The 14,158-nt window shown below is 54.7% G+C and overlaps 1 protein-coding gene across 2 annotated transcripts; it reads right to left on the reverse strand.

Annotated features, from left to right (window-relative positions):
• Positions 1-297: 297 nt before the first annotated feature.
• Positions 298-9,077, reverse strand: COMMD7 (COMM domain containing 7). Of its 2 annotated transcripts, XM_088153642.1 has the most exons (9): positions 8,902-9,072; positions 7,555-7,608; positions 6,251-6,353; positions 5,283-5,339; positions 5,163-5,200; positions 3,766-3,856; positions 3,627-3,676; positions 1,964-2,012; positions 298-620 (listed from the first exon to the last, which is right to left on the reverse strand). In XM_088153642.1, the coding sequence occupies exons 1-9, from the start codon at positions 8,983-8,985 to the stop codon at positions 544-546; spliced, it is 603 nt and encodes a 200-aa protein (XP_088009768.1). In that variant the 5' UTR covers positions 8,986-9,072; the 3' UTR covers positions 298-543. The 2 variants fall into 2 exon arrangements, with proteins under 2 accessions (XP_088009768.1, XP_088009769.1); XM_088153643.1 differs by lacking the exon at positions 1,964-2,012 and having other exon boundaries at positions 8,902-9,077.
• Between the last annotated feature and the right edge of the window lie 5,081 nt (positions 9,078-14,158).

A 14,158-nucleotide genomic window follows, 5' to 3' on the forward strand; every position in this document is an offset into this window, starting at 1 on the left:
GCTATAAAGAAATAGCAAATAAAACCTACAGGTGTGATCAAGGCTTGAAGCTAACCCAGGGTTAGGGCTGCTTAGCACATGGATGGGAGACCACTAGGAGATCCCAGGGAATTTTGACGACACCGGTGGAAGAGGGCAACTGTTCTCCCATTCCAGCTTAGGGACTTCCTGAAGGGTTCCAGGTGACTCCTGTGGGAAGAAAAAGCCACAGCAGAAGTTTCTGGAGTCTGGTGCAGCCTCAGAATGTCTTTTTCATGCTCCAACTGTGTTGAAAGCTAAGCTATCTGCTCCCACATCCTTGTTTGAAAAGAGAAACTTTATTTTTCACTCCATTTTTCTCCCCACAATCAATACCCATCTTGTCCTTCTATACGAAGCTGGACCCTGCCAAGTTTTACACATCATTTCCCCCCTGAACTGTATTTCACCCACTAAATAAAGGGCTGATTTTCTCAACCGAAGGAAGAGAGGCTGGGGAGAGGCCTTGCCGGTCCCTCCTGGTCCCGACGGAGACGTCCTGCAGCAGCCTGTTTGGCAGGAAAATCAGCTGAGGCTCTCCAAGATTGTCTTAATCCTTTCCATCTCGTGAAGAAAGCTGTAAAACTGGGGCAGTGTCAATTCTGGAAGGAGGAGGACAGAAACGAAACGTTCAGGATTAGCAAGTAAAGTCCGGTTCACATACCTAGTAAGTGCTGAAATTCAGTGCCAGAGTTTTGGCTTCTGCCCCTGGGCCAGTGTTTCTCAGCCTTGGGAACTTCAAGAGGTATGGAATAGCTGGCTGGGGAATTCTGGGAGTTGAAGTCCACACCTCTTAAAGTTCCCAAGGCTGAGAAACACTGCTCTGGCCCAATGCTGGTAGTGCCCTTGCCCCGACTTCAGGTGGTGGAACCTAAGTTCTTCATGGTCTTTCCTCCAGCTTAAACATGTCCAACATCTTCAACCTTTCCTCAACTGAGGCTTGAAGTTGGGATGGTCAGCTTGAAGAAGACAGATTAACGCGCGGCAGGATAGCCATCTCCTAACATGGGAAGCTTGTCCTCTGCCCCAGACTCTCTAGCTAGCATAGCCAAGGGTTACAAGTGCAGGAGGTGAAGTTCCACACGTCTGGAAGGCAGGGACAGAGGACGGAGCAGATGCTTCAATGTAGGACCTGGATGTGCAAAGGATGAGAAGGATCGTTCCAACGAAATGTACGAGCTGTATCTAGTTTGCAAGGTTTCTCAGGAACTTTAAGAGGTGTGGATCTCAACCCTCAGAATTCCCCAGCCAGCTTGTGTGGATCCAACTCCCAGAATTTGGTTGAAGTCCACACATCTTAAAGTTTCCAAGGTCGAGAAACAATGTTCTAGTGGACTCGATTTCTTTGCTAAATGGTTTCCAGGCAGAAGACGACAGATTGTCCACCCATCAAGATGTCTACAACTGTGGACAGAGCTTGAGATCGTTCCAAAGGATCATTCTGTTTTCTTCTGTCTCTGTGCACCAGAAGCCCTTGGGGTGGGGTTGGGGGGCACATTTCAAAGACCCGGAGGAAAAGGGTTCAATTTCACTACAGACACCCAAATGCCTTACTCAGCACAGGCCCCCTAAGACTGAAGCCATCGTCCAGAAGACCTGCCACGGACACCTGAAAGTTACTGTGGCCCAAAGAAAATTCCTGGAAGTGTCCCAGGCACTTAGCTGGGGAAATGGCTGGCTTGGAGAAAACAGATCCTCTGTGTTCACAAGGACCACAGCCTCCTCCAGCATCACACATGGTAACCAGGACCGCAACTGTCTGCCCAACCATCACAACGTGGCTCTTTCCCTGTTACCCAGAACATTCACCCCGCTTAGGACCAACCCAGCCAACCCACCACGTGGCTCTCCTATCCCAGCACTGGCCGCAGTTGCCTTGGTTCTCCTCAAAGGCCTCTCCCCTTTCCTTGCAGGATGTTCCCACAGACCACGATGGCTCACTCACCCAGGTACACTGGTTCCACCTGGCTGCCTTTCTTAACCACCAATTTCAGCTAGAAAGAGATCAGTTTTGAAAAGTTGGGTCAGTGACAGCAAAGGACGCAGGAGTTCAAAGCTCTCACTTCCGAAACCCCCAGGATCTCCCACCTTTTAAAATTTGGAAGAGGCCACAGATGACCCTCAGGATTCTAGGGCTCGCCCAAATACCCGGAAGGGAAGGGGGGAATGAGAGTCCATTTTGGGGGTATATGGAAAGAAAGTAGGAACTGGAGACTGAATGCAGAGGAACGGAGGCTGTGCAATTTTTGTAGTACATTTCCAAGCCTCAGTTTGTATCACAAACTCCTGATGGATGTAGGAGGTCACAGATCTGGCCCCAAAGGGAAGATCCAGGGACTCCAGAGAGCAGTTGATCCCTCTCTCTCATTCAGTATATTCATAACTGCATCCCAACTGCCTGGGGGCTCCTTCTGGCAAGCAATGCAGCTAGAAGCCACCAATCATGGTTTATTCTCTGGCAGCTGTGTTGTAAGAACCTGGCACAGAGGTTACGTTTGCTCAGAAGAAGCCAAAGAGAGGACCTTAACCAAACCAAGGATCTGCTTTCCGCTATGGAATTAGGGATCTTCAGGGAATCGGTAACACTTCACGAAGGGTGAGATTCTAAATGAGAGGGATCAGTAAAGCTGAATTCCATCCATTCCGATTTGTTTCTGCTCCAGCAACGGACACACAACCACATCTCTCCCCCGTGACTGTTCCCAGAAATTCAGGAGCCCAAATATAGGACCTTGCACACTGTGCCTTAATTCTGCTCCCACGGACCTTCTATGCCAGGGGCCCCAACCCTTCAGAAGCGGAGGTCACATCCTGTTCCCAGACCCGCTTGAGGACCACGGTGATGCCATCAGCCTTCTGAGGACCTTGCAGGAAACAGCGAGGCTTAGAAAGCCGAGGCAGCGTCTCTGCCCGCTTTTTACAAGCGCTGGGCATCGGATGCAGCAAAACGGGGCGAGGTTTCAAACTTTCCTGACACGCGTCCCCTGCAGACATCTCTTCCGCCTGTTCTGGGGCGAGGAGTGAGAAGCCTCCTGGAGACAAGGGGCTTCAGCGTCTATCCTTACTCTGCAACTCCTGAACACAATCCAAAATTGCACTGCAGAAAGTTAGCCATGTTACCCGATCTCAGACCCTCTGGGGGTGGTTGAGAGGGCTTCAGCGTGAAAATCTCTTCCTCTTGCTTCAGTTTCATCTTTACTCCAAAAAAGGCCAAAGGGCAGAGATTGTGCTGCCAGAATCCCATCTTTTTGGCAGCGGAATCTGGGTCAGCAGCAAGTCACAAAGGGCGGGGGGGGGGGGGGGAGGAGAACAGAGAGCACAGGGGCCTCAGAGGACCCCCGTCTTCTAAACCACGGTTATCACATTTTGCACCAGGAAAGTCAAGAACACAGGAAAGCTGCTTAAAAACCCTGGCAAAGTCTTTGAATGGTCCCGTCCAAACAGTAAGGATTGGAATTAGCTTTTAGAAACGAAGATAAAAACAGGTGATCTCAGGGTGCTGAATCTGGTCTCGCGTCCAATTCCGTCTTTGCAGAGATATCCCCCTCCCCTGAGGCCTGTGCCAGTTTCTGATTCTCCCACCTGTAGCTCCCCAGAATTCTTCTTACCTGCAGGAAGATGCTTCCCACTTTCTCCAGCTCGCTGCTCCCTGCCGTAACTGTCGGAGAGAAAAATGGGGGGCAAACAATTTACACAAAGGGGTTGGCAAATGCACCCCTCAGCGTGCCCTCCCAGAAAAGAGCTCACCTCCAAATTTCCACTCCATGTCTATTAGCTGGTTAACCATCAACGTCTGCCCCACGGCCAGTTGCGAGAGGGCTGGAGAATTTTCCTTCCACTAAAATGAGAGCAAAAAGTCAGAGTTTTAACAATGTCGTTTTTAACGCAGCCTCTCTCCAAATTGTTGGGGTTCAAAGACTGGAAGGCAGCCGCTGCTCTTCCATTCTCCTTGTGGACCTCGTGAGACTAGACAGCTGGACCAGGCGGGTCTTAAGCCTGATCTAGCACAGCTCAGCTTCTATTATTTACCTCTGCAAAAACAGAATTCGCAGAAGATACCCTGTTCCCACCGTGGGAGTTCCATCTGCTCCACCGATCCCTCTGCTCTGCTTGCAAACCTAGCACGCCCCCTTGTCGCTACAACTTCTACTGTCCCCACACTTAATGGCACCAGACGATGCCAAGCACGCCCCACCATTGGAGCAAGCTTTTTCTCCCCTAAAACAAAATCATTCACTCATCAAATACTCAGATCGTATCAAAGCAAAGAAAACACACACCAGGGGAATGGCATTCAGTGCAAGACAGCCGGTAAATTTCCCTGCAGCTTAGTAGCTGGAGTGTAATTCTGCATTGTTTAGTTATTTGAATTAATTAATTAATTAACAATGATTGCATAATTACAATCACATGCCCAGTTTCCACTGGAACCTGCTGGCTGGGTTCACGCTAACGCCACGGTTTACTTAGCTCGAGTTTGAAGAGTTAAGTCAGCTGGTTTGATTTGACCCCCCCCAGATTAACTTGCAAAATAATGGACATTCACACAACTAGTATTTCACATGGCTAGCATGGGGATGGCTAGCCCCATGGAGGCCTTCTGTCTTCAGCCTCAGATTTTTCATTTTCTTGGACTCTCCTTCCCCTTTTTTAGAAATGTTTTTAAACTGATGTTTTATGTATTTATATCTATTTATGTTTTTAATGTTCAGTGTGAGTCGCCTAGAGTTCCCCCATTATGGGGAGATGGGAGGGTGAGAAATTTAATAAAATAAATTTAGTAATAAATAATGTGCCCAGCAGCCATGGATTGCATTGACTTGGGTGTTCCTTTACCTTAGAGCGGTGTTTCTCAAGCTCGGCAACTTTAAGACGTATGGACTTCAACTCCCAGAATTCCATACACCTTAAAGCTGCTGAAGGTGAGAAAAATGCTGCTTTAGAGAGCTGTCTAGGAATTGTGCAGCGAGAAACTACGCCAACATTTATCCGCACCCCTCACAGTGCAAGAATGGGAAAAGTTAAGGATGCAGTTTTTTAAAAGAGACTTTGATTCCCTCCGGAACTGCTTTGGGGCTAGAACACAAAAGCCCATCCTGGCCCGTCAATTGAAGTCCAGCAGGCAAAGGAATGTGACTAGTTACCTGTTCTTCGAAATACCTGGCCTTTTCCTCGCTGAGCCCTGCAGGAGAAACTCGAGACGGTCAGATGGGAGAAGAGCACCCACCGCCAGAGAACGAGGGGAGCCCATAAAAGGGACCTACCCAGGGTGATAAGATCTGCTCTGACTTGTTCGGCAGACAGAGTCCTCTTTAAGGCACCTGGAATAAACACCGCGTAAAAAGATCCAGCAAGAGAGCAGACGGAACAAACAGAATGTAAAGACTCCCGCTTACCTGGGGACGAACTGACAGAGAAAAACGAGCAGGTAACTTCATTATGCTTGCTATCCACCCCAGCCCCGAAGCTCCCCAGGCGCAATGCCAAATTACTTATAATAAAACGTTTTTCTTGTCTGTGCTCTTTATTTAAGAGCAATATTAAGACGGAAGAGCCACGTCAGATAATTGTCGGCCACAAGCCCGTCCTTTCTGTGAGCACGCACAACCCCAAGCAGAGGGTCTGATTTGGGCCAGAAACGGAGGCCAACCTGGGGAGTCTCCCCATCTTGCCACTTTTCTCTCTAAGCCCCCAGTTCTGCCTCCTGCAGCAGGGACTTCATCTTGCCCAGCTGAGTTCCCGCCCGGCTGGGCTGGGGAGAGGAGGACCCGAGTGAAACGAAGGCAGCTTCTGGGCAAGCATCGGCCCCCAGGGGGGCTGCTCTGGTCACACAGGTCTGCAATTCATTTCTAACACGATTGCTGGGGAAAAGTAAGGAGGGGAGGCTGCTGGCTTGCTGGGAAGGTCTCCAAGGTCAGAGGTGTCTGCAGTGCGGGGGGGTCAGAACGGACAAAAGCGGAATTGCACTATGAGCCCCACCCTTTCCAACACGCATTGTGTTTGCATGTACCTAAGGGCAGGGTCTGGGTCACGACTGCCGCACGGCGGTCATCAGGATGGAAGCTTCTGATCCCGCAGACGCTTCTGAGCAAGGCGGTCCTGCCAGACTGAGCCCCACAGGGGCTTTCTTCCAGATGGAGGAGGGAAGGAGCGTTTTTTCCTTATCCCCCCCTCGGTTCTCTGCCCCACCCCAGAGACACGCCAATGAACTGGGAATCTGCCCCACACTCACCATTGGGCACCAGCAGGAGGCTTTTGACAATGTTTTTCAAGGGGCCCAGGCTGATTTTATTCCCCGCGGCAAACTCAGAAAGCTGAGCTAGAAATCTCTCCACCTGCAACGGACAAAAGCAAGCCGTGTCTTTCTCCAAGTTCACACTTCTCCAGCACACCTACAAAAGTGAGCCTTGGGTGCAGAGAGTTGCCCCCCCTTGGCACAACCCCATACACATCTGCTCGGAGGAAATCCCAGGGAGGACAGTGGGGTTTTCCTTCAGAGAAAATCAGAGGGGATCCTTGGTGTCTTTCTTCAGAACTTTCCCGTCACAACTCTGAAACGTTTTTCTCTCACTGCCCTCAAGACAATTTTGGGAAGAGAGAGGAGGAAGAGGCCTAGCGAAACTGAAAACATTAGGCAGGCATAATGGAGTTGAGCGGAATCCCTTTTGGTTGTTACGTTGTGGTGCTTGGGGGCCATTTTATATTTTGGCTTTCATATTTTAAATATTGTACATGTTTTAATGTTATACAGTTTGGGTTTTGCTTTCAATTTCCTTTATTGTATCTGTGCTGAACGTCACCTAGAGTCACCCTGTTCGAGCTGGGCGGCCTTAGAGACCTGGCTAATAAATAAATAAATAAATACGTCTTGGCAAATAGATACGTAAAACATTTTATAAAGTACATAAAATAAAAAGTCACAAAAAGTTAAAAAAATTAAAAAGTGCATTCCTTTGCACTTCTGCGTCCTTCCATTAGGACGCCGGATCTGGATCCTTTTTTAACGCAAACGCCTGGAGGGCCGCTTGTGCCCCCAGATGTGCAGCTCCACCCTGGGGTTGGCAAAATCAGCTGGGAACTCCGGGAGCTGCAGCGCCAACCGCCCCAGAGGGCACAAGCTTCAGGATGGCTGCCGCCGGGAGACTGAAATGGACTGAATGCGATTGCTTTCCCAAGGTTTTTTATTTTGAATTCAGTCCCATCTTATCCTCCAGGCCCAGATTCAGGCAATCACTTTTTATGATACTGCCATTAAAAAAAATCTATGGCCCACTCCCTAAAGACTCGCAGCTTTTGAACAGAATGAGTCTGCAGGCCGAAGCTGGATTAGCCATTTGGTTTTGGGGGGGGAAATGCTCATAATTAAACCCATTATTGAAAACCTCGCTGTGTACAAAAAATACGGCCAGAATTGCCTGGCTGGTAAGCCGCATTCACACGTTGCGCTGAAAGCCAGGAGGGCTTATCGAAGGAGGGAAGCTCCAGTTTTTGATTTTCGTCCCCCCCCCCCCCCCCGGGTCGCAGAAGGCGAATTACCTGTTTTGGTTCTCGCAGGAATTGGAAAAGCACCTCCGTGAGAGCAGAGAATTGCTGGGGAAAAGAGGGAGGTCCGTTAGCCAACAGTGCGGGCGCCACGCTTCCCTTCCTCCTTCCACACTCAGAACAGGGTTTCGGGGGGGGGAAGCCACGGGCCAGAACCCCCCCCGGCCCCAGAACCGCACGCAGCCACGCAAAATTACCCTCCAGCCCCTCTGCTGCCTGGCGGAACGGGCCCCGGGTCTGGCTGCGCCTGGCCAGGGACCCGAGGGGGCCGCAGCAGCCCCGCGGGCAGCACATCCTCTGGGGCTTCTGACAGCCACCGGGGCTTGCGGGAAATGGCTGCCTCGGGGGCTTGGGCGTCTGCAAAATGGCTGTCGGGAGGGAGATCCGACCCGTCGCCAGACAACGGTGGCGCTGGCAGGACCCGATGACTCAGTGAACTTGCACAACAGCTCCAGCCAGGCAGCGAACCGAGGTTATGCCACCAGCTTCCCTGGAGACAGACTTGGAGGGTGCTTCTCCAGTCCGCCCCCCCCGTGTTTTGGGGAGGGGCAGGCGGGCAATCCTCAGGCCTGGTCTGCAGCCCACCCACTCCTTTTCCAGGACTGCCCAGGCAACCCGCAGGGGCCCCGGGGAGCGGTGCTCTGCCCCACACCCGTTTCCCTTTTAATTTCACGAAAGGCATCCGAAGCTCAGCTTAAAGCCAGGCCTGGCACGGAGGGCACCAGGTGGGTTGGGCCCAGCTTAACGGCCTGCACCCGGCTGCAGGGCAGGGCAGGGCAGGGCAGGGCAGGGCAAGGGAGACGGGCCAGGCTCCGTCTTGCTCCACCGCGGCCTGCTGAAGGAGCCCCCGTCGGCTGGGCTCTCCCAGGCCAACACATCTGGCGGTGGTTTCGGCGGCGCTCCCGCTGGCACGGCCCGCTCACGCGGCAGCCACCCGGCTGCATCGCTGCGGGCGCCGCCGCTCCTCGGGCACGCCTGGAGAGGAGGAGCCGGCGGGCGGGCGGGGGCGGCCAGGCCTCGCGCCCCGCGTCAGCCACCGTTTGCTGAACGAGCCCGGCCGCCGGCGCCTCCGCTCTCGGCGCCCCCGCCGCTCCTCCCGGCACCCGCGCGGCCGCCCCCCGTGCGGGCGAGAGCCGCAGATGCTGCAACCCTCCAGCAGTGCAGCGGGCCGGGGCTGTGCTGACTTCGCCAGCGCGCCCCCCTCCGGCGCCCCGCCCGGGTCTCTGCGCGCCCCTTCCCCGGCCGGGCCGCACCGCGCCGCCCCCTCGGCCGGAGACCCCGAGCGCCAGGCCGCCCGCCCCGCCCCGCCCCGCCCCGCCCCGCCCCGCCGCGCCCGGCCACCTGCGCGCTCAGCTGGTTGAGCAGCTGCAGGTCGGCGCTGACCGCCTCGGGCACCGGCTCGCGCGTGAAGTTGAGCAGCCCCATCGCCCGCGCCCCGCGCCCGGCCCGGCCTGGCCCGGCCGCCGCGCTCCGCCCCTCGCGGCTCGGCTCAGCCTCCGCGTCGGCGCCGGCACTTCCGCGCCCGGGAGGCTGGGCTCGCCGCGCTCCGCTCCGCCCCGCCCCGCCGGCCCCGCAGCCGGCCAGCTGGCCCTGCGGCGCCGCGCTCCGGGCGCCTGGAGGCGCAGAGCGCCGCCCTCCTTGCCCGGGGACGGGGAGCGCCGCTGGGCAGGGGGAGTCGGGGGCGCGCGGAGCCCCGCTGCCGCCGCCGCCCGGCTCCCTCCCCAGCAGCCCGGGCGCCCCGGCTGACGCCCCCCTGGCTGGCTCGCGGCCCGCCCTCCAGCAGCCGCGCCTCTGCCCGAGGGGCTTTCGCCGGGGAACGAGCCGCGTGGGGGGCTCCGCGTGCCCTCGCCAGGCCGGCCGGCCGGCCCTCCCGCTGCCCCGCGCCCCGAGAAGACGGGACCCCGGGGACTGCCAAGGACGGGGGTCTCCCGGGCAGCCCCGACCGCTCGCGTGGCAGGGAAGGGCGCCCGAGGGCGCTGCGCTCCGGGCCTCCTCGGGAACACCGGATTTGCCCTCCGGCCAGGCTGAGGGCAGCCCTCTTCCTCTCTGCACGGGAGGGGGGGAGAGGAGGGCAGAGCTAAAAGGGCGCTTATGCGGGGGCCAGGGCAGAGGCGGCTGATTGCGGGGAATTCGTTCTGTAAGGGGGGCAGGTTAGGGTCTGAACACAAGTGGCAGGATGAGGAAGAAAGCCCCAGGTGGGTCGGGGTTGGGGTGGTGGGACGTGGCCAGGGGAGGGCAAGAGGAGAAGGCAGGACGCGGCTGCTGTCATCGGACAATGAACGGGAACCTCCTGGCGCTTTAAGATCTCTCCTGGTCAGGCTTCAAGACAGAACCCTGTAGGAACCGAATAAAAATCTCCATGCCGGTGTTGCTCAACCTTGGCTGCTTGAAGATGGGTGGACTTCAACTCCCAGAATGCTGGCTGGGGAATTCTGGGAGTTGAAGTCCACCCATCTTCAAGCGGCCAAGGTTGAGCAACACTGCTCTAAGCAAAGTTCAGGGGCAGACAAGAAACCAGCTGTGGACGCCGATGGCCACACACCAACTTCCTGGCTTTCAGAGGCCCAGCCGTGCATTTGCACGGCCCGTGCAGCCGCCTCGGTTGTGATCCATCGGCCCAGGCTCCAGTTTCCAGTAGCAGACGCCACCTTTGCAGGCAGCAGCCATCTTGCACAGCCAACCCGGCCCCAGCTGCAGGGGCTGAGAGTCACTTCCGGCTTTTGTTTTTAGCCTGAAAAGAAAATCCAGGTTGCTTCTGCCTCCTGTGCCCCTGCGGAGGGGGTGCGGAGGAAGAGAAACAGGGTTCCTTTTGGGGCTGGGCAGAGCAGCTCCTCCCGGGGTGACCCTGGCAATAAAGGATGCCCAACCCAAGGGAAGCTTTTAGAGAATTCCATCGGGATCTGAAGTGGGGAAAATAAAATTTGTGTGTGTGGCAGGGGAGAGTTGGATAGGTGAGACTAAAGGGTGGACCTGGAAGCTTTGTGAAATGATGGGGTTGCACCCAGCTACATTTTTTCCTGGGGAGGGTGGGGGCTGTCCAAAGACCCGGCTATCAGGCATTGAAATGCAGACAGGCTGTATCTCCAGTAATCCCTGCATATTCAAATCTCCTTTGGCGCTGGGTGATTCTGCAGGAAATCACCTCCTGAAAGGCCTTTTTGTGATGAATATCAGTCTGGAGGCTGCCTGGGGTGTGCCAGTGGAAGGAGATGGGAAGGAGAAGGAGAAGGGGTGTGTGTGTGGGGGGGCAAACCTGAGGCTTTTGCAAGAGGTATTCGTAAGTGGGACAAAATCCTTTTTGTCTAGCCAAAAAAAGGAACCCAAGCCAGGGTTTCTGTCCCCGCCCTGCCCCATTTCTTTGGAACCTGCCTGACTGAAAGCCCAGAGTCTTTGCTGGGAAGGTGCAGGGAGGAGGGGAAGGGGGATGCGGGAGACCTAAGCTGTGGGAAGTGACCTTGAGTCTGCATTGTGAGGCAAAAGACTGCCATTACCTTGGAAAAGGCACACTTAAGTGGCTTTTGCCTTGAAAAGCCTCTTGGAATGCCCGAGTGGGATGAAGCCCCCCCCCCAAAGGCAGCTTCGCTGGCAAAGGCATCCGTGGGGCACCCTAGGGCTGGCATCACCCAAAGGCTCGCCCCCTTGGCCTGGAAGGGGCACCACCCAAGGACTGTGCTGAATGTTAGTCTCGCCTGTGTTACCAAGCCTCAGTCTGATCGCACCTTTTCCCACTAGCAAATTATTATTTCATGAAAGCTTCTGCCTGTTAGTAAAATGTGTTAGTGAGAAAAGGTGCTACCAGACTCCTGTTTTTGGGCCCACAGCTCTCCTGCCACGTTACAGAACAGAATTCCTCGGCTTGCCTGCTTCGGAACAGCTCCACTTTTCCTTTGGCACCACAAGTGCGACCAGAAAACCTGCTTTTGCCCCAGATTAAAGTTGAGAGGAATCTCCATTCTGACTGCATTTGCCTCCCCCCTTCAACGGTGATGCTGAATAACCCTCTTCTCAAAGCGGATGGAGGCCTTTCACACCGCACCATCCTCCAGTTTATCTGGCTTTGTTCAGCGTGATGCATGAAGGCATCCATCGAGTTATTTATTAAATTTATACGCTCTGAACGCTTTGGGAACCTTGGTTTATGGGTTAGCCCTGTCTGTGAACCTGGCCAATTTGATTTTTCAATAAACCATTGTTAAAGCAAAGCGGAGGTAACTCAACCAGATCCCCTTGCAGATGCTCCACTGGATTTTGGTTGACCCTGGTTAGGTTTTTATAACCCGAGTATATTGTATGAACTGAGAATAATATTTAACTTGGAAACCAGGCAAAGGAGAACCGGTGTGTAACGTGCGAACACGTGGTTTGTTTTCCAGATGTATTGGAATTCAGTGTTGATAATTCCCTTCCAGCTGGATACCCCCATTCAAGGCTCCAGATATTCCTCTTGGCAGCTGGCAGAGCAGGCTGTTCCAGGAAACGAAATGTGTGAAGCCTTCCAGTTTTCCAGGCTGACTGGATGGAAACTGGGTCGAGACAGTGAGAAGGATGCCTTCAGGTGGGCCATTCATCTGAGGACAGTGGCTGCGTTCACAGAAGATACTTAAACTAGTTACAGAGTTAATCCATTTGCAGGATTCTGAAAAGTTCACTGAGAATTTTAAACATTTGGCTGGCAAGTTCCTAGCGCCTACATCATCTCTATCGCTCCATTGCCCAGCCCTTTTCAACACTTTCTACCCCAATCTATACTTTCTTCTTCCTCTTATCATCATCATCATCATCTGGACGGACCTACCTTACAGAGAAGGTGCAGAGGAATTGTTTGGAAACATGGAAAAGAGAAAGGGGTGCCCTGTTGACCTGTGAGAAAGAAAGGTCCATTGTCTTCAGGTGGCCCTGACTTTTATCGCATGAACCCAAACGCTGTATCCTCTGTGTGTGGGTAGATGTGCGCTGTATCCTCTGTGTGTGGGTAGATGTGCGTGTTGGGAAAGAATTTGGCTGCACTCACAAAGCCTGCTCTAGGAGGCTCCAAAAGGGATCAGCAGCTTTCTCTCAGGTAAGGGAGAAACACCTGGTGACAGCTAAAGCCATTGCTGAAGTACAACTGGTGGCACCTTTAGAAAGGCCAATGAGATTCAGTTTATGTTTCTCTCAAGTTGCCTTCTAGGAAAGCAAGCCTGGAGAGTCCATAGAATCGTGAAATGGATGGGAGTCACCTATCCAACCCACTCCCTCGGGCAGGAATCCACAACACTACTATCCCTTGAGAAGAAGAAAACAGGAGACTAGAAGACCCTATCTAGGAAAACTATGAAGAAATGAAGAGAAGGCCAGCCAGTGGGGAGGGGTTCAGGAGCAGGCGGGGAGAGTGGCTCTCTGTGGTCCCCCGAGAAGCTGCACTGGATTTTTTTTTTACATCAGAATGGCTGGGACAGAAGGCCCTCGTTATAAGCCATGACTACATCCCACATGCCATGATGTCATCATGGAAATGGCATGGATTATGCAATTAGTTCCCTTTGCTCTCCCCCCCAATATCCATGGGCCGGGGTGCTGGTGGTAGTGAACAGGGTGTGACCAAATTTGGGTTCCCAAGTTAGGACGGTGGGACAAACTGGCAGCGAATGCTTTCACACAACATAGATGAGGCTAAGAAGCTGGCACTTGTGTTCAACGTCTTGCAGGAATCGGATTGTGCAAAGTGTCTGCCTGTTAATCAGATTGGTTCGTTGGAAAAGGTGCTACAGACTCCTGACTTCTGGTCCCCTCCTGCTGTGAGAATTCAGCAGCTCTTTCGGCAGCCCTGTGTGCCAGGCCCTGATGTGCGGCTGCAAAATGGGTGATTTCTCGGCTTGGGCAAACCACCCCCTTCCAGCCCCAGACCCGGGTGCTATTTGGGAACGCTGAAGAATTTTAGGACAGGAGGCGGATTTATACAAATGCTGGTTCAAGGGCATTTGCTTCTGCCCTCACCGGATCTGAAGCCCCTCTTCGGATCCCCGGCTCGATTGCACAGGATCCCCACGTGCAAACTCTCCGCTGCCTTTGAACGCCCCCCGGTTCGGGCTTTCGGCTTCCTCCCGGCGCCCCGGTGGGCCTTGCTCGGACTGACCCTCGCGGGGGACCTCACGGGTTTCCATCGCCCTGGCTCCTGCTCTTCTCACTTCCTCGGCGTTCTCCCGGGGGCCCTGGAGCACCGTCAGCTGCTCGCGAGGGAGGGGTGGCAGGGGAGAGACCCTGCCGGGGGCTGCCTAAGCCGCCCCGGAGCACCTCCAGGCGAGGGCCCCGCCCGGCAGTTGGGCCCGCAGGCTTCACCCGGGACGCTTCAGGGCGGCTCAACCTCCGAAACCGGGGGGGGGGGCGTTTCTGGCTTGTGAGGCTCGCCTGGGGGCCCCTGCCCAGGTCCGGAGGGAGGAAGGGAGGAAGGCCTCCCAAGCAAGTAAGGGGGGGGGAGTGCTACTTTCTTAGGGCTACGCCCCCTTTGCCTTTACCTAAGGCCTGCCTTCGCCCCCAGGCTGGGGGGGAGGAAGGCCGGCCCGGGCGGGAGGGAAGCGCATTCACCTGGAGATCCGCCTCTTTGTCCCTCCACCGGGCC

The sequence above is a fragment of the Python bivittatus genome, unplaced genomic scaffold (assembly GCF_059951505.1).
Source record: "Python bivittatus isolate LINGU-HERP-01145 unplaced genomic scaffold, Pbiv_v1 ctg000700_np1212, whole genome shotgun sequence".
NCBI lineage: Eukaryota > Metazoa > Chordata > Lepidosauria > Squamata > Pythonidae > Python > Python bivittatus.

Bases quoted from the DNA above. Each gene is read 5' to 3' on its own strand.
- COMMD7 (XM_088153642.1), bottom strand. From the start codon at position 8,985: ATGGGGCTGCTCAACTTCACGCGCGAGCCGGTGCCCGAGGCGGTCAGC. The intron at 7,609-8,901 runs GTGGCCGGGCGC...TCTTTTCCCCAG, and splicing joins TCAACCAGCTGAGCGCGCAG to CAATTCTCTGCTCTCACGGA. The intron at 3,857-5,162 runs GTAACTAGTCAC...CTCTCATTTTAG, and splicing joins CCAGGTATTTCGAAGAACAG to TGGAAGGAAAATTCTCCAGC.